The following is a 20,863-nucleotide window of genomic DNA, read 5'->3' on the forward strand; positions in this document are numbered from 1 at the left end:
GTGTCAGAGGTGACACGTGAACTTATTTTTTTGGTTGATTTTTCTTTGTTAAATGGCATTTAAATATATAAAATAAATATCAAAAATATAAGTCTTTGTTTTACTATGGTTGCAAATATCAAAAAATTTCTATATGTGACACGGCACCAGAGTTTAAACTAGGGTTTTTCAAAATGCTGACATGCCCAGCTCAAAAGGTTCGCCATCACTGCTATAGATTGTGCAGTAAATTTGGTTAGATGAAAATCATGCTAAGGTGAAGAAGGTATTTGGAGGAAAACATTTAGTACAGTCATTGTTAAGTGGTTGTCTCGGAGTAAGCACTAAAAGAGATTCACTGTATAATTCAAATATCCAAATGAAACATTATTGGAAACATAAATTATGCATTATAAATTGAGAATGAGTACCAAGAAGGAAAAAAACAGGTGTTTACCTAGTCCAGGTAAAAATATTTGGACCTATACACACTTTTCAGGAATACATAATCTCATTGTTTCTTAGAGATTGATATTTTTGCATAAATGATAAAATTTTATTATTTTCCTTAATGCACTTTTTACATTAAGGATAAAGCACTATAAAGTAGATAGTATGTTAAATAAGCTATAATTATATAGGCCTATAACAAAATTGTTAGAACTAAGTAAAATGATAAAGTCAGTTCCTGTTGTTATGCCTGCAAATATCTTATGTAGGCATGGAGGTGATTCCTGACAACTGCCTAAATGCTTTCTTGTCATTTGGAGTAAAGATCAGAAAACTGTGGCCCATGCACCAAGCATGGTTTTATATTTTTAAAGGTTGTAAGAAAAAAATCAAGAAGAATTTGTGTCAGAGGCTGTATGGTCCACAAAGGCTAACTTACTCTCTGGCCCTTTATAGGAAAAGTTTGCTGATTCGTGACTTAGAGTAGGAAACAATTCACATTTAAAAAGGGTTTGTTTCACCCTTACAGATCTCTTGAAAAAGGAAAGGATGATGACAGCGGCTGATAACACAGCATCTTTCTTATTCTTTATCTTATTCAAGGGGCTGGCATCTGGTTTCAGAATCTTCCTCTAAAGTTACCCATGTATATTTAAATGGTGGAACTTGGCACCAGCCTCTATTTGAAAAACTACCATTATGCAGAGAAGATTGATAATGATGAGTAAATGGTCCTTTTATTTTTCAAGAATAGTATTCTTTAGAATAATATCGTTTTAGATTTGGTTTTGTACTATACACATATAGTACACATTAATTTTGTAATATGTATCACATATTAGTTTTTTATATATATATATAGCTTAATTTTAAAGCTTCTTCAAACCACTTAAGTATTGAATTATGTATGTGTAAATTAATTTTATGCTGACCTATATGTTTTTGCAGGATGATTGTCTTTTGAAAGTATGGTATCCTATGACTGGATGGAAGTCTTCAATTATACCTCAGGATCATCACGAAGTGAAAAGGAGACAGGCATCTACCCAATTTTCCTTTGTTTATTTGGCACATCCTCGAACTGTGACAGGTTTTTCATGGCGTAAAACTAGCAAGTATATGCCCAGGTTAGATAAACGTGTCAGATAACTTCCATTTGTATCCTTACATGTTTATAAAAATAAGAAAACAATCTTCTTTTTACAACATTGACATGGTGGCAATTAAGAGCATAGGCTCTGGTGTCAACTGCCTGAATTTAGATCCTGCTGCTATTGTTACTAGCTTCATGAACTTTTGACTAACATTTTTCCCTTTAATTTTTAAAAAAATTGATATTTAGAAAGAGGAAGGGAGGGAGGGAGGGAGGGAGGAGGGGGAGAGAGAGTGAGAGAGAGAAAGAAACATCAATGTGAGAGAGAAACATCGATCGTTTACCTCCTGCACCTGCTCTGACTAGGGATTGAAACCACAACCTGGGTATGTGCCCTGATCAGGAATTGAGCCCCGCCATCTTTTTAAAAAAAAATATTTTTATTGACCTAGCTGGTTTGGCTCAGTGGATAGAGCATCGGCCTGCGGACTGATGGGTCTCAGGTTTGGTTCCAGTCAAGGGCACATGCCCGGGTTGAGAGCTCGATCCCCTGTGGGGGGCAAGCAGGAGGCAGCCAATCAATGATTCTCTCTCATCATTGCTGTTTCTATCTCTCTCTCCCGCTCCCTTTCTCTCTGAAGTCAATAAAATATATTAAAATATTTATTTATTGACTGCCACCATTTGGTGTACGGGACAATGCTCCAACCATCTGAGCCACACTGGTCAGGGCTACTGGATTTTTGAAGTTCTCTATGCCTCAGTTTCTCTCTCTGTAGAATAAGGGTAGTAATAGTACCTACTTCAGGAGTTATTGTGAGACTACAATGTGTTAGTGTATGTGAATGCTTAGTATAGGCCTTTGTGCATAGTATGTACTCAGACAGTGTTAGCTGGTATTGTTAGCAGCAGTAGTTGAGCATTCTAAGAAGGAAATGTTTGCAAGTAACAGGAAAGCACCCATTGAGGGGAAATAAAACATAAATAAACTGCCAGTAATACACATGGCGGAGAAGCATGTCATATACAGTGAATCAAGTGGCCAGGTATTTCTTAGGGCTATCAGCAAGACCTTAAAGGATTTATTATTATAAGTTTTTCCTCATTGTTACAGCATGTTTCGAAAGTATTTAGAAGTTAAATAAACTACGAAACAGCTCATGCAAATGATTCCTGTATAATATACACAGTTCTATAAAAGCTTGCTTAGAAATCTGTATTTATTCTTGAAGGAGGGTTATTTCATCTGCTAAATATATCTGAGGTCTGTTTACAACTGATGGGAAATACAGCACACATTGTAGAGATGCTCAGTAAATGATAACATGGGGAATTTATACATTTTTGGAATCTGAATGAAAGGTTCATTCTTCTTAATTATTTGCATCTATTGAAAACATTTGAAAAACACTCTCCCTTTGAGATTCTATGTAAGCATTTTTTTAAAAGGAAGAATTTTTTTCGTTCTTTCATGACAAGGTATTAAGTCACTTAAGCTGCTTGATGCTGTGACATTTTTGCTTATAATGGAAATTGATTTATAGTTTGAAATGATATGCTCTTTACAGTTTTATTGTGAAGATGCTTATTTGTTTACCTATTTATAATTATTTAGATTATAAGAAGGATGATGCAAAATGATGTAGCTGCTGCCCTGTCACATAGTTTAATTACTTTTAGTGATCTTTTATTATGGTCATTCTGTAATTTGTAATGATTAGGTTTTCTTTTGCTATTTGTTTTGTTTTGTTTGGAAGATATTAATGTTTCTCTCTAGAGCCTAGTTTTTAAAGCAGCACATGTGTAATCTGGCATTAACTTCTGTTTCCTTTGTCAAGACCATTTCCTAATTTTTATGATGATCACAGCAATACAGTGTATGATTTCAAGTTAATTGGCCACTTTTTTCCCCATACAGTGTGATTTTTAAAGCAATTGGAAGAATACTGTGTTGTCACTTAGCTTAGCTGTTTGAGGTGTGATTTTAATGAATTAAGGAGAATGTCAGGGAAAGATAGCTTGTTCCTATTTTATGGTAATTGATTGCAGTCCTATATCCAACTTCCCACCCTGTAGGTATGAGCAGGTGATAAATGGGTTTTGATGAAAGTGTGAAATAGTGGAAATCCATTCTATTATTGGAAAAATAACTACCCATAAGTCATACTGTTAGTTTGACACTAAAGTCATCTTTATATGTGAAGAGCCAAGTATTAATAGCCTTTAATTAATTGATGGTGTTGATATTTCGAGTTACCTTTGTTTATTTCTCATTGTCATTAGAGGTTCTGTCTGTAATGTGTTGTTAACTTCATGCCTTGATGGTGTCTGCCGGCTCTGGGCAGAAACCTTGTTACCAGAAGACTGTCTCTTGGGTGAGCAGATTTGTGAGACCACCACTTCCAGCGTTGCCGGCAACCTTACTCATGCTGGGAAACACAAAGACAGAATACAACACGCTCTAGAGGTATTATATTGTTTAAGATGGTAAATGAATTTTAAAGATATGTGTGCCTATAAAACTGAGATCAGATAATGCATATGGTATATGTAACGACAAAATTAATAGCAGAGAAATATCACTTATTTTATGCTTGTTAAATTACTCTTTATACCACTTAGAAACCAACTACAGATAGTAATGATCAGACATATAATCTAGGTAAATAATATAATTTTAATTCTTTCATTTTTAGTGTCAAATGTGAAAATCTACTGGAGTAAGCAGCTTTGATTAGTAAAACAACTAAATGTAGCTTTACTTTTTCTTGAAATTAGTCATAATTAAAAATATTTTGCTTGTTTCATGAGGGTTAAATTTTACTTTTATTGTTTTAATTTTAAAAATGACTTGATTCTTAAGAATAAAGTGAAGATATTAGATGTAAGTGAAGTTATATCATTGCTTTACAATTTCCATGGTTTAGTATTTTGAAAGTGGAAAGTTTAATATTTTTCCAATACTTAAATGTAATACATATGAAATAGATGTGCTTTCTAAGAAATTAAATTATTTATATTATAGCATAAACTGTTGTATCTATTGTGATTAGAGAATAAAATGAGAAAAACACATTATTAGAAATTACCCGAAATTTATTTTAGTAAACTTAATTATTGATTTTCTTAATTTTTCATGTGACTGTTTTTATTACATAAAGAATATGTGCTTATTCTATAATTAGGTTAGGAGAAGGAAAAATATGCATTTTGTAATGCCACTCTTCCAGTTATGTGTATATATGTACTTTTCTTTATTTACAGTATTGAGACCTATTTTAAAATAGTTTTATAACTTGCTTTTTAAATTTAATGTGTTACCTCTCTACATTGCTGATTATATATAAACTAGAGGCCTGATGCATGAAATTCGTGCAAGAGTAGTCCTCTGCAGCCACGGTGGCTGCCTGGATCCCTCCCTTGCAGCCACGGCGGCTACCTGGATCCCTCGATCCCGTGGCTGCAGCTCCAGCTTCATCCAGAAGGTCATTTGGAAGAATGTCCGGTCTAATTAGCATGTTATGCTTTTATTATTATAGATTGTACATTTCTATTAACACTCTAGTGGTTGCACAGACAAAATGGCTTGCTGTTTCAGCAAGCTAAACTATTACTTGGGTTTGGCTAAGGATGTTGTAGGTAAAAGTTTTATATAAAGTAGGCCTGCTCTGAAATGAGCTGTGATCGGGTGCTATTTATACATTTTTTCCTCAACATTTAAAGCATAAATGAAATTAAAAGCAAAAGTCAGAACAGTTAAAGTTACATTTGCTTTGATATTCATTTTCATTTAGTGGGAAAAGTGCTTAATTTATTTACTACATAGTTACAGTAATTTATACTTATGTAACATATTTTATCTTTTAATTATATATGAGCTTTTAGAGACTAAGAGATTTTAGACTTCTTTGTACTTAATATATTGTTTTATAAGTGTTCGTTAAATTGAATTACTAACTGCTATCTATCTATCTATCTATCTATCTATCTATCTATCTATCTAAAGAGCTAGCAACTGGAACGCCATAACGACCAGATTGACCGGTTGCTATGATGCCCACTGTGGCCAGCCTCCCACCGCCCCTCCCCCAAGCTGGCCTTGTCCCTGATGGGCCTCTCCCACCCCGATCGACGACAGGGTGGCTGGCCCCACCAATTGCCCCCCCCCACCCCAATAGGGGGCAGAGCTGGCCAGCCAACCTCCTTCAGCCCCTACCCCCCACCTGGCCCTATCCCAGATCAGGACCCCCCCACCCCGATCAGGGTCAGGACAAGCAGGCCAAGTGCCTGCGGCCCCTCCTGCTGGCTGGTCCCACCCCCAATGGGCCCTCACCAGCCCATTCAGCCAGTGGCCCCTCCCCCCAGCCAGCTCTGCCCCCAATCGGCCCCCCACTCCAATCAGGGGCAGGGCTGGCTGGCCAACTACCTATGGCCCCTCCCCCATGCCACTGGCCCTTGATAGGCCCCCACACCCCATTTGGGGGCAGGGCTGGCCAGCCCATAGCCCCTCCCCATGGCCGGCCCCACCCCTAATTGGCCCCCCCCAATCGGGGGCGGGGCCCATTGGCCAATCGCCCGTGGCCCCTTCTCCCAGTTGGCCTGGCCCTTATTGGCCCTGATCGGGATGGGCCAGCCAGCCAACCGCACACCATCTCCTCCTCTCCCCAAAAGACCCGGCCCTGATCCACCCCCATTGGGGCCAAGCTGGCCGGACCCCACCAGTGCATGAATTCATGCACTATGCCTCTAGTATAAAATAAAAGCAAAAATATAAGTAAACATGTATAATCTGTGGTTTGGCAAATTTTGCTACACTTTAATAATATTAAAATTGCTTTTAATAGTAAAAGCCTAATTATCTGACTTACAAGTTATTTTGCTTTCTGAAATCCTTTCCTATGAAACTCCTAACTGCATTCCTAGGATAAAATAAGCAGCCAGTATTACACCAGCTGTGCCAATCTAATTAAAACTAATGATAAATGTCAAAGATGGAGTGAAAATAATTTGATAAGCAGTGTGGAGCAGGAAGTCTCTAATACCCACCTTTACCCTATTGTCAAAGAAATAAGCAACTCCTTAGGAGGGAGACCAGAGGTGGAGGACACACATTAGAACTGATACTGTTTTCCATATGAAAAGAGAGAAGGGCTGTGGAAATTAAAAGAAAGGACAAGATGTGTTACTTTGATGGAGAAAGACTTGAGATGATGCTTCATTTTATTTGAATGTGAGGAACAATGGAAAAGAAGGGGAAATTATTATACAGCATGACAATATGACAAAATAAGGAAGTACTGTGAGGGTGAGTTATGGTATGGAGAAAAAATCATGCAGAGAATGAATGATAGGGACCCATGTCAAAATAGTTCATATGATCCCGTATGTTAGTAGAGAATTTTTTCATATAGACATATCTCAATTTAAACAGATCTCATTGGTCACTATCATGAGGTCTTTCCTGGCTAGCTTCCCCTTGTTATTCTGTATTTTTGTACCCTCTTCTTTATAATAGAGATCATAAAGTAGACTGTTTGACTGACTGTTTAGTTCTAAGTGAGACTTTTGGGGAGAAATATTCTTCCTGGTAGGAAGACTTGGAAAAAAAAATTTGTTAAATATATTTTTATTGATTTCAGAGAGGAAGGGAGAGGGAGAGATAGAATCATCAATGATGAGAGAGAATCATTGATCAGCTGCCTCCTACACGCCCCCTACTGGAGATTGAGCCCACAACTCATCATGTGCCCTTGACTGGAATCGAACCTGGGACCCTTCATTCTGCAGGCTGATGCTCTATCCATTGAGCCAAACCAGTTAGGGCAAGACTTGGAAAACTTTTTTCCTTTTATGAACAGTAAATTTCATGTCAATACTGGGATATCCTGAAAAAACTAGACTCTCTACTCCAAATCTTAATAGGGGCTTTTATAGATAATATTAAGTGTTTTTGAGCAGCTACTTCTGCCTTGAACTATAAAATATGCAAGAACTATGGAGTCTACATTTTGAATTGTTCTACTGTAGTGAAGAGAGTTTCCTTTAAAATATCAGGTTTTACAGAGAAGAAAATCATAAAATCCTTAATAAAAAGTACTTAGATCGGCACTTACTAGACTTCTGAAAGTTGAATTTAGCAATTATTTTTCTATTTTAGACAATACACCATTTGAAAAATTTAAGAAAAGGACAAAGGAGGTCTTCTGTTCTTGTAACTCACACTGAATTAATGCCTGATCAGAGGACAACACATGAAGTACAAAGACACATTTCCCATCATGCAAATGCACTGTGCCATTTTCACATTGCAGCGAGCATCAATCCTGCCACAGGTAAAGGATAGTAAAAGTTTTCTTTCTTATAAATATGCTGAAATAAGGTAAATAAATAAAAAAGTGAGACTACTTTTATAACCTGTTCTTTATGTTAATATTCCATTTTGTCTTAAATATAGATTATGTGATTCTCAGGGAATAACTTCAGGTAAGTATTTTGAGCACCTTTTTCTGTCTAGAATATAGCAAGGGTTCTCAGTAAAGTGAACTTTATTTGAACTTGGGAGCGCAAGTGGTGGCGGCCTGGTTAATTACTGTGATTTATCCCCTTTTTATGTTTTCACTGTTATTCTTTCTACTCAACTCTTCTTTATAACAATCTAAATATATTTTTGCATACTTTTCCTTGTGTCTCAGCATGTCTTGTTTTCTACTTCCATAGACTTTCTTGTCTTACAAGAAAGATATGTCTAGGGAAAGATATTTTTTCCTTTAACCTTGATATTTTCTTTTTGCTTTTTTGTCCCATGTGGTTGAGAAGTATTTTGACACAGGTCCAGTGTTGGCAAAAGCGTATTTGAAAGCTTTTCTTTAAGGGCATTGTTTTCTTTCTGCCTGAAAAACATATGAGAAGGCCTATAAATTTCATTACATTGCAGGTAGAACTATAGTTATATAAAGTTGTAGTCATTAAAAAAATATTTTTATTAATTTCACAGAGGAAGGGAGAGGGAAAGATAGAAACATCAATGATGAGAATCATTGATTGGTTGCCTCCTGCATGCCCCACACTGGGGATGGAGCCTGCAACCTACGTGCCCTGACTGGGAATTGAACCATGACCTCCTGGTTAATGGGTTGATGCTTAACCATTGAGCCACACCAGCCAGGCTAAATTTTTAAGCTTTTGAAAAGAACCTTGCATTACTGTCATGAAGACGTAACTTTAAGCAAAATGCAATTAGTGATAGTATGCAGTAAACTCAACGCATATTAGAAAGCTTGGCTTTTTAAGTGTACACACTATTCTAATGAAATGGAATAGGATAGAAGGATTGTTCCCTGTGATAGATGATTTTCATATCACTTGAGTCTAAGGACTGCATATGTTCATCATTTTGAAAAAAATATCTAACATCATTTTGAAAAAAATATCTAACATTATGCATTTGTAGTTAGTGTATGTAAATACAACATAACATCTAGGGTGACCAAGTTGATTGCTAAATGCAAATAACTTTGTACTATAGGACTCTTCTCCACCTTTTTTTTTTTCAGGAAAATTTTTGAACCCATAGTAAAGCCGAAAGCATAGTACAACAAATATCCATATACCCTTTACCCAAACTCATCAGTTACCATCTTATATGTATGCCTTTATTCACCTCTTCTGCCCATATATGTCTTTGCTCCCTCCTCCCACAGTTTTGGCTGAGCCATTTGAAAGTAAAGTTGTCACTGACACTATCCTTCATTCCTAAATATTTTACAACATTACATAAATATTTCAAAATACGTCTTCTGAAAAAAGAGGAGTTTCTTCCCTAACCATAGTACGGTTATCACATGCAAGGAACATGGATAAAATAATATCATCAAATATATAGCTTATATTAAAGTCGATTCTTTTTTTAAAAATGTTTTTGATTTTATTTCTTAAAGTCAATTCTTTTTTTTTATGCATTTGATTGTTATTTATTTTTAAGCTCCTCTAAACTAGAATAGTCCCTCTGTCTCAGTTGTCAAAAATAGTCTCTCAGTCTCATAAAAGTTATCTCTCAGTTACTTTTAGAATGTCTTGCAGTTGTTTGAGTATTTGTTCATGGTAAGAGTTAGGTTAAACATTTTTAGCAAGAATACTACATAGGTACATATGGGATGTACTGGCTTATAAGATTAATTTACAAGTCTTCTTTTACATGATTTGTTTTATTTTACTCAGAAAACCAGGACTGCCATCCAGGAATTGGCAAGAAAGAACAACATGGAGCTTATTTAACAAAGATATTTATTAATAGAACACTACTAGAATATTCTGTGCTCTTATCTTTAGGTTTTCTCTTTTTTTAAATAGAGGACAATGGGTTTTTTTTTTCTTTCTGTTGAATAGATTATTTATAATGTACATTGGAATTAAAGAGATTAATTTTTTGAGTTATACTATTTTATATGAATAATTTATATCATGAATTTCGGTTACCTCAAATGGAGAAAACCTGATATACTTAGGATTTTGCTTGCCTTCCTGTGTTCTTCCTTGTCATTATTTCCCCCCAAATTTTTAGGAAAGTTTCAAATATTCAGAAAAGTTGGAAGAATAGTACAGTGAACACTCAGTTCTTCCATTTTGATTCAATAATTGCTACCATTTTGCAACAGTTGCTTTATTCTGTCTGTATACACACACATATGTTTATGTTTGTGTGAGCACATGGGTGTGGACTCATGTATGTGGGCACGTGTATGTAAAATTTTTTTCTTTAAAAAAAAAATCTTTATTGTTGAAAGTATTACATATCCTCCTTTTTCCTGCATTGACCTCTCTAGTCTGCCCCTGCCCCCTGTGTAAATTTTTTTCTGAATCTTTTCAACATAAGTGACACATATCATGGTACATCACCAATATATACTTTAGCAAGTGTCTTCTAAGACTAAGGAAATTCTTTCACATAATCACAATATCATTATTATACTTAAGAAAATGAGAAGTAATTCCATAACCTCTAATATTCAGTTCATATTTAAATTTAAATTACTCCAGATATCTCAGAAATGCCTTTTATAGTTGCTTTTCTGTTTAGCTTTTTGTTCTTCTGTCCCCAAACCAGGATTCAATAAAGGTTTGTACATTTGGTGTATTTGGTATTTAATTAGTAATTTAATTCCATATAAGTCTATGTCATTAGTTCTTAATATTTATATTTATCATTAAATTCAGTTAAATTTTTTACAAATCCTGCTAGAGTTATGTTGACTTGTTTAGCACTTTTTTCTGTGTAGGTATGGAATTGATCTTTATCAGCACTTACAATATTTTTAAAACCATTAAAAATTCATATTGAAATCTTTTTTTGTTTTCACAGATATTCCAAGTGCCTTGGTTGGCACTGTATTTAACATCGATGATGGAAATGGTGGTTTTGTGGTTCATTGGTTAAACAACAAGGAATTTCATTTTACATTATCTACTGAAATATTTATGCAGGAGTTACGAAAACTTTCTGAAAAGCAGGTAGATCATGAAAGCGATGCAGATAGAGAAGACGAGGAGCATTCACAGGAGGAAAGAGAGAGGGGTTTACATATGAAACTAGACCATGGTTAGTATCTTATATTCAGGTTTTTCTTTTTTTCAAAGTAACAACTCTTTGTGGTGCTACTTTTAGTTTGTAATTCTTTCTTTCCGCTCTCCTTCCTTTTGACTTTTCCATTCATTCAACAAATATTTACTGACTATCATATGTTTTGTTATAATATATTGCTTTGAGTATTGTGTTATTTTGGAAGCCATATCACTTTTTGGGGAATAAATTTTGCTAATGGTTATAATGGTAGTCTGAATTAAATTTTGATTTTATCCAAAGTAAGAAGTATAGTAATTTTCCGTTCAGACCAGAAAATAGTTTCCTTCTTTGCTTTTTTTCTTGACCATAATTTGGAAAAGGAATTTAGAGTTTCTAAAGATGGTATGCTATTTATTTGCAGTCTAGTACATAAATGAATTTTTATAGTATTAGTAGTGTGTACTAAAACTTGTATGTATTGACACAGTTATTTTCTGATTCAGAGTTATCCCTGGACAGAGAATCTGAGGCAGGTACAGGATCATCAGAACATGAAGATGGAGAACGAGAGGGAAGTCCTAGAACCTATTCATGGTCTAATGCACCAATGCCACTACCTACTGTGCTGCTTGATCGGAAGATTGAAATGCTGCTAACTGAATGGAATAAGAATCCTGATATGCTTTTTACTATACACCCTGTAGATGGTACCTTTCTGGTGTGGCACATAAAGTACTTGGATGAATATAATCCTGGAATATTTAGACAAGTCCAGGTATATTTTATTGACAAAACAATTAATACATTTTATATAACTATAAAAGGAAGCAGATTATATGCAGATTTAACAGGTTTTCAGAATTACTCAAAGATTTTTTAAAAAAATACATTTTTATTGATTTCAGAGAGGAAGGGAGACGGAGAGAGAGAGAAACATCAGTGATGAGAGTGAATCATTGATTGGTTGCCTCCTGCACGCCGCCTACTGGGGATCAAGCCTGCAACCGGGGCATATGCCCTTGATCAGAATTGAATTTGGGATTCTTTAGTCTGATGCTCTATCCATTGAACCAAACCTGATAGGGCAAAGATTTTGTTTTTGATAAGCAACTGAGAAGAGAATACTTACATTGCAAGCTTGAATAGTTCAAAGTAAAATGAATTGGGCTTGAAATGTGATACTGAGTATTTGAATATAGGTATGTTGATATTTTTTGCAGTATTTTGAATAAAGTAAGAAACTACCCTAAAAATGTGATTCAGGATGAGCCCCCTCCTCTCACCCCCTGAGTGTATTAACTAAGTCTAGCTAGCTTTATCCATTATTTTTTTGAAGTTTAGATGTGGTTGTGGTCATTTATTTGTATAGGCAAGGCACTTGAACCTTTTTTTCCTTCAGTCTTCTCTTACACTATGACAGTGATGGAGAACCTTTTGAGCTGGGCGGGTCAGCATTTTGAAAAACCCTAACTTAACTCTGGTGCCGTGTCACATATAGAAATTTTTTGATATTTGCAACCATGGTAAAACAAAGACTTATATTTTTGGTATTTATTTTATATATTTAAATGCCATTTAACAAAGAAAAATCAACCAAAAAAATGAGTTCGCGTGTCACCTCTGACACGCGTGTCATAGGTTCGCCATCACTGGATTAGACCATAAAAAGTTGAAATTATAGTTTTTGCTAGGAAGCTTAGATTTGGCATTTTGAAAATAGAAAATTTTTGGAAGACTTTGAGAGGAGGCGCAGGCTACTTACACTTAATCATATACTTGTGTTTTTCAGGTTTCTTTTTCTTCTCGGATTCCTGTTGCATTTCCTTCTGGTGATGCAAGCTCTCTTAGTAAAAATATCATGATGTATGCCTGCATAAATGCTACAAAAGAGTCTCATCCCACTCTGCTATACCAAGAAATGATGGCTGTAGGCAGTCCTCACAGATCACAGTCACACTATAGATCACACAGTACAAATATGAACATTCTAGCGCCCACAGTAATGATGGTCTCTAAACATATAGATGGTTCTTTAAATCAGTGGGCAGTCACTTTTGCTGATAAGTCTGCCTTTACCACTGTTCTAACTGTATCTCACAAATTTAGATATTGTGGTCATCGATTTCACCTCAATGACCTGGCATGTCATTCAGTTTTACCACTGTTATTGACATCATCTCATCATAATGCTTTGTTGACTCCTGAATCAGATTGTCAATGGGACTCAGTCAATAAATTGAGTAGGATAATGGATCCTGTAAAACATATAAAAGGTTCTTCGAAACAACCTCTTAGAAATGCAGCCACTCGTACATTTCATGACCCAAATGCAATCTACAGTGAACTGATTCTATGGCGTGTAGACCCAATAGGACCTTTGTCATACACTGGAGGAGTATCAGAATTGGCTCGAATTAACTCTTTACATACTTCAGCCTTCTCTAATGTAGCTTGGCTTCCAACTCTGATTCCCAGCTATTGTCTTGGTAAGTTCATTTTAATTGTGAACTTAATAAAAGCATTAAACTGTTATTTGTTATCCACCAAATGGTTTATACTTGTTATTATTAGGGGGATTTTAAATAAGTATTCAGAATGTAGGGATCAGACTTATGTTTAGAATTTCTAGACATTTGTTTTTAACCTTTTCCCTCTCATAATCTAGTTTCTCTTGAAATTTTTTGCCAGTAATTTTTTATCCATTTATTATATGTGCTTAATTACGATCTTGACCATGATTATGCCTAAAAAGAAATGTATGGATATTGTTTCTCATACTTTAGCTAATAATAATCTACATTATAATGCCAGTGTTTACTTTTTCAGGCACATACTGCAATTCTGCAAGTGCTTGCTTTGTTGCTTCTGATGGCAAAAATCTCAGACTCTATCAAGCTGTGGTAGATGCAAGGAAATTACTAGATGAACTGTCAGATCCAGAATCTTCAGTAAGTATTTACTAAACTTTATTAATACAGCTAAGCTGATAATCATTTTTTTACGTTGTCTAGGATCTTGATTTGTTGGTGGTTAGGAAATGAGCATATGTTCTGGGCTCTGTATGACAAATTCATTTTTTAAAATTTATGCTCTGAAGTACATGAATCAAAATTATAGTCTACACATCACACATCAATACATTTTACATTTAAAGAAATAAATTTTTCTTTTTCTAAAATATGACAATTTCTTTTTGACATTTTTTACTTTTTAGTTTGGTTCTGTTAGTCTTTCTAAGGCAGCTTTAATAATGTCTGTGTTAAGGTTAGAACATTTGACTTTTTTTAGCTTGATTCATTATTTTAAAAAGTGCTATGGTTGGAATATATTATCAGTGGGAGGCAGTATCTCTAATAGTTCTGCATATGAACTAGAAATTATGTCTATTAGTTAATACTCAGATTTGAATAGTGGATTGTCTATCTATGTTATAAAAGGCCTGTGGCCCTAACACTGTAACGACCAAAGACCAGCACGGGTGGGCAGGGCCATGTGATTTCGCTGGGCTTCTGGTTTACCTATAAAAACATGCCTCTTTATAAAACAACTCTTCCAATAAAATTTTTTCCAATATTTAAAAACAAAGATGAGTGTCTGCTGTGCCTCTAAATGTGTAGGGGACACAGACTATAGTTTCAGTGTCTGCCTTTAAGAGCTTTTAATTTAGTTGAGGATAGAAATCCTATATAATAAAGGTGTAGTATGCAAATGCTTGTTGCATAGCGATCAACAGCGTAACGACCGGATCACGGATCAGCAGGAGGGTGGGGCAGCAAGCTACAAGCAGGTGGCAGAAAGCTACAGGAGGGAGCAGGGCAGCAAGCTATGAGCCGGGTTGGGGGAGAGGGGGTTGGAGGGAGCTACAGGAGGGCGGAAGCAAGCTACTGGCACATGGATTCGTGCGCAGAACTACTAGTTATTAATAAAAAGTTAAATAGCAGTTTAAGGCAGAAAAAGTGTCTGAGGATTGTTTGTAATTAATTGTTTAACAGATGGCACCAGAGTATTTTATAATTCAGAGGATAGAGATAACAGTTTAGGGTAGGCATAGAAGTCTTTATTAAAGACAGTATTTGGATTTATTTGTGATGGCTGGATAATATTTAGAAAGACAAATTCTTTTTTTTTTTTTTTTTTTTTGCCTGAGTGAGAGAATGGCCTGATAGTAAGTGTGGATATAGGAAAGTATATGTGTAAGTAAGGCTTGTTCCAGCAACAGTGAGAACACAACTTGAACTGGATGGAGCCAAAGGTTTAGCATCTTTAAATTATAGAGTCAAAAGATACTTTAAAAGTCGTTTAGTTTAACCAGCCATCTGATGCTTTATACCCCTCTACCACATTCTGACAATTTGTCATCTGGCTTTCAAAAAGGAAAACTTAACTCTAAAGGCAGCTCATTCTGTCTGAATTACCCTCACTGTTCTATCAGAATTATTTGTATTTCTTAAATTCTATTCATTAGTCCTAGTTCCATTTAGAATAAGTCTAAAATTCTTTTCCTATATTTCACCTCAGATATTTGATGACAACTATCTTGTACCCTTGAATTTTTACATCTGACTCTGGTTAGGTTTCTTATATAGCAGTCTTATGGCCTCTGTCATTAAATACTATTGTGTTTTGACAATCACACCACCTCCTTTGTATGTAATTGATTCATATTGAGCTGACTCCCAAATATCTCAAAGTTTTTGGTTTTTTGGCCAGTAAGCCATTCTATATTTGTGCATTTGAATTGGGCCCAAATGTTGGCCTATTTTTCCTGTTACATTTCATTTTGTTAGGCTCAACTTAGCAATACAACTTTTTAGTATATTTTTGAATCCATATTCTGATATGTTATTATTGTCTGACTTACAGGATCAGCTTATTTGATGAATGTTGTATCTACATCTTCATCTAAGTCATTTATTACAGTTTTAAACAGTACAGGCGTGAAGAGTCTAGTAGTGTACATTTGAAATCTTTTTTCGTTTTTATTGTCTGGAATATTTCTCCGGCTGTCCCAAAGATTTCCATGAGGCAGCTTGTTATATACTTTGCTGAAATGAAATACACCCTGTCTGCCAAATCTTCTTAAGTAAAAAAAAGGAAGTGAAATATGTATGCTATGACTGTTTTAATGGATAGTAGATTGAATGTATACAACCTGTTCTCTCCTGATGACAACATTGTACTAAGTAGACATCAGGCACTTTCTGTTTTCCTTTTTTGAAAATTGGAACATTTGCCTTTTTTAGTCTTTTGGATATGACATTCCCTATGATTTCTCAGGAAACTTCCTATGTTGTTCATTGATCTCATTTGCAAAATTCCCCTAACCTGGGCATTATTTTTCCAGAAAATATAAATTCATTTAGAGCAGTTAGGCACATTCTTGCAACTTCTTTATTTATCCTGGCATTCTACTTCCACATTACCAATGCACTTCTTTTTTTAATTTTACTTTATTTTTATTGAATTTTTACAGAGAGGAAAGGAGAGGGATAGAGAGCTAGAAACATCGATGGGAGAGAAACATCGATCAGCTGCCTCCTGCACGCTCCCCACTGGGAATGTGCCCGCAACCAAGGCACATGCCCTTGACCAGAGTCGAACCTGGGACCCTTGAGTCCGCAGGCCGACACTCTATCCACTGAGCCCAACCGGCCAGGGCCCAATGCACTTCTTTTCTTAAACCTTCCATTAAAAAAAATTTAGAAGTAATACTTATCCATTGTAGAAAATTTCTACTTTTGCAAGCTAAATTATTGAAATAACAAATCAGAGACAAAATAGGAATCATGGAGTTCTTTATTCTCTGGACTTTATTAACATTAAACCACCAGCCTCTGTTAATTATCTTATTTTTTCCTTTATCTCTATACTCTGAAAACATTAATTTATTCATTGCCTTAGTTATTTTTTAAATAAACTTTTAATTCTAGAATAGTTTTAGATTTACAGAAAAGTAGCAAGTAAAGTAGAGTTACCAGACTACCCCACAGCCAGCTTTCTCTTACATTACCAGGAAACATTGGTCACAACTAATAAACCATTGTTGGTATGATAAAATTAATTAAACTCCAGACTTTATTAAGACTTAACTGATATTTCCACTAATGTGTTCCAAGATCTCATCCAGAAAAACACATTGTGTTATCATTAGTCTTCTCTGATCTGTAAAAGTTTCTTCAGTTTTCTTTTTCTTTTCTAATATATTTTTATTGCTTTCAGAGAGGAGGGGAGAGGGAGAGACAGATAGAAACATCAATGATGAGAGAGGCTCACTGATCGGCTGCCTCCTGCACACCCCCTACTGGGGATTGAGCAGAAACCCAAGTATGTGCCCTGACCAGGAATCAGCTGTGACCTTCTGGTTCATAGGCAACACTCAACCACTGAGCCACCCCGACCAGGCTCTTCATCAGTTTTCTTGCTCATGACTTTGACAGTTTTGAGTAGTACTGGTCGGATATTTTATAGAATTTTCTCTCAAATTGGGTTTTGTGCTATTTTTTCTCATGCTTACACTGAATTTATGAGTTTTGGGGAATACCACAGATGTGCAGTACCCTTCTCATCCCATTATATGATGGGTACATGCTTTCAGTGTTTGCCAGATTTTCCCAGTATAAAGTTATCGTCCTTTTCCCCTACCCTTTCATGCTCTATTTGGAAGTCATTGTGCCACTATGCACAGCCCACACTCAAGGGAGAGGGGGAATTAGGCTTCACCTCTGCTTGGGGAGTAGGGACATTAACTTCGAATCTCATTGCTATAATTGGGTTTAAGTTCTGTCTGGCTATTTTTCCCACTATTCGTTTCATCTGTTCTTTTTTCCTCTTTTCTTCTTTTTCTGTTTCTTTTGAATATAGTATTTTCTTGTGCTTCTATTTTATCTATTTTATATGGGTTTATTAGCTACATCCTATGTGTGTGTCTTTAGTGGTTTGTATAGGGTTTCCAGTATGCATCCTTTATCTCCAAGACAAGGGAAACACAGATTCCAGTTTGGTATTGTATCATTGTGTAATGATGCCAATTCAGTCATAATACTCCTTGGAACCTAAATTGTGATTGTACCGTCAGTACTCATCATAGCAGGGAAATTGGGAGGCGGGGCGGGGAGGAGGGGAGAAACAATTAACATAACAGAGAGCTGTTCCTGTGCTTATAGTCACAAAGCCAAGCTTCATCATTGTAGCCTCCTCCTCCCACCACCAAATTCTGCATTCCCTTGGGTGTTTTGTTTTGTTGTGTATTTTTCCCCCCTTTTTTTAACCTGGTGGAGTTGCCCAAACTTTCCCACGGGAACCAGGTCCTTTGAAGTCCTGTCTTTTTTTAGTTGCTGCTGTTTCCCATCAACATTTCAAATAGGTATGGGAATATCAAGAAATCCTTGAATTTCAGACACAGGTTTTTTTTTATGTCCACATTTTGTAGTAACAAACCAGGATCATTCACCCTGACCAGTCACTCTTCTTTGTACTAGTAGGTTGGTGAAGTAACGTGAGTTCAAAAATAGTCAAGTGCCTGCCTCAGCTTTCAGGTTAAAGTATAATGGACCTCTGACCAGGTTCCCTGACAGAAATGTTTGGCTTTTGAGCACCAGCACTCTTCAGGCACATCAAGAGCAAGATTGTGGGGACAGGGAAAACATTATATAGGTGCGTTGTTGGGTGTAATAGAGAGGGGGTTACTTCTTCCTCGCCACTTTGGTCTGCAGACCGCGCTGTGGAGGAAATGGCATCTTATTAATCACCAGCTTAGGCATATACTGTAGTATGGAGGCAGCCCCCCACCACATAGGGTATTACCCCCAGCTGGTGCTGTATTTCAGTAGGCATTCTCCTGTGCTGTGAAGCCAGCTGCTCAGGTGGAGAGCCACTTGGTTAAGCCCCAGCAAGTTTTGTGGAATTAGATTTGGTACCGTATTTCTTCCAGATCGGCTGGAATTAGGGTGAGTGAGTGGTGAAAAACAGTAATCAAGCTAATTACTATTTAATGCAACGTTTTAAACAAAATTAAAGCAAAAGTTCCATGATGAATTAAATGTTAACATTTTAAATAAAGACAGGATCTAACAGTACAATGGTGAACCATATCAGATCCTGAGGCCAAAAGAAGATTATTTACTCTATAATCATAAGTATATTAAAACTGACACTTATTTTAAGTTTAAGTATTTATACTAAGACCAGAATTCATTATAATTTTTATTTTTCTGGCATTTATATAAGCCATCTTTTCAGGAATATTATCAAAATGTCTGTATGGAGCTTTAAGGTTGCAACATGAAGAAGACATGTTAAAAGATGCCTTGAAATTAGTTATTTACTATTTATGTAAACACTTGATTTTTCTAACTGCTTATTTAGTTTAAAAAATGAGAATAAGACTGAGTATAACAAGTTGCAATATTTCTTTGAATGTTGGAATTGTCATTGTCAATCAGTTAAGTTAGAGGGGCCTTTAATGTCTGAGATGTTATGTCATATTGAGATAGATTAATAAATTATTGATTTTGTGCTTTTATTTACAGAAACTTATTGGAGAAGTATTTAATATTGTGAGCCAACAATCTACTGCTCGACCTGGCTGCATTATTGAACTCGATGCAATAACCAATCAAGTAAAAACATGCTTGTGAATTGGTGATATTAGTATACTTCATCCCAGTGTTTCATATGCCATATAATATATTTCATTCTCAAAATAATTCTCTTGTTTAACACTAAATACAGCCAACTTCTCTTAATTCTTGTAGTGGAAAACCTAATGATTTAGGAATTATTCTCCTCCAGTTGAATTGTATCTATAGCCATATTTTCTTGTTTAAAAGATCATTTGATGTAATTGGGGAAGCCATGAGGGAAAATATAGTACAGCTGCATAGATGCTTGATTTGCGGTTTCTCTTACATTATTACTCATTTCAACTCAGTAGAGGGTGACTTCATCTTTAGAGTGTTTGCCTTCTTATACTAAACATTAGGTACTTCTATGAGGTCCACTAAAATGCAGATGAAATAGAATAAAAATATACATCTTTCTAATCTCAGGTCTTTTGTGCAGCCAGTGTTCTTCCCCAGCTACTAGTGAGGAAATGAGAACCTTCTCCCTTAGGAGTTTGGAAATTCATTCTACCTCTCAGGATATTTGTATCTTCAGGATCATATTTACGGACTAAGAGATAGAACTAATATATTCATTCTAAATATAAAAAAATATTAGTTTGGTGAGGAAGTTACTGATATTTTCAAACAAGGAAATGAAGAAAGAACCCACCATACTTAGAAACAGCTACAGAGTTATATCATTATTTTTCCATGGTGCCTTTCATGTTTTGTTTTTTTTTGGAAAACATAATAATTTTCACCAATATAGAGAAATTACCACATCAGTTCTTGGCAATAGAACTCTGGATGCCAGACTCGAATTACTAATGCCTCCTAGGAAACCCTTAACTTTTCTATCCATGCTTTTCTTATACATTCACCCTGTGATTTCCTCCTTCTATTCCATAGGGATATGGTAGAAGAGTGGATTGGCTTCATTCCCATAGATATCTTAACTTTTAATGGAGTGGGTATGAAGTTCACCCCCTGCTTTAGCCCATTTTTTACTCTTTTCCATAGGACATTAATATAGTATATTACATATTGTGAATTGCTAATATTCACTAGCATTCTGCTTTTCACTTCATACTTGCTCACAGCTTTTTCCCTTCTAGTTGTGCCTATCTTTTTTTCTTTAAGATACTTTATTGATTTTTTTTTTAAGAGGGAGAGGGAGGG

General features: G+C 35.6%; 1 protein-coding gene across 1 annotated transcript in view; it reads left to right on the plus strand.

Moving 5' to 3' along the window:
* The window catches only part of DMXL2 (Dmx like 2), a 155,397-nt gene that overhangs the window by 64,409 nt on the left and 70,125 nt on the right, over positions 1 to 20,863 (plus strand). The window contains exons 7-14 of the mRNA XM_081109000.1: positions 1,378 to 1,556; positions 3,806 to 3,989; positions 7,680 to 7,854; positions 10,881 to 11,117; positions 11,585 to 11,856; positions 12,871 to 13,567; positions 13,908 to 14,029; positions 19,610 to 19,699. Coding sequence (XP_080965126.1) covers positions 1,378 to 1,556; positions 3,806 to 3,989; positions 7,680 to 7,854; positions 10,881 to 11,117; positions 11,585 to 11,856; positions 12,871 to 13,567; positions 13,908 to 14,029; positions 19,610 to 19,699 — 1,956 coding nt within the window. The remainder of the gene's footprint in view (positions 1 to 1,377; positions 1,557 to 3,805; positions 3,990 to 7,679; positions 7,855 to 10,880; positions 11,118 to 11,584; positions 11,857 to 12,870; positions 13,568 to 13,907; positions 14,030 to 19,609; positions 19,700 to 20,863) is intronic.

This window comes from Myotis nattereri (genome assembly GCF_964212035.1).
Source record: "Myotis nattereri genome assembly, chromosome: 1".
Taxonomy (NCBI): domain Eukaryota; kingdom Metazoa; phylum Chordata; class Mammalia; order Chiroptera; family Vespertilionidae; genus Myotis; species Myotis nattereri.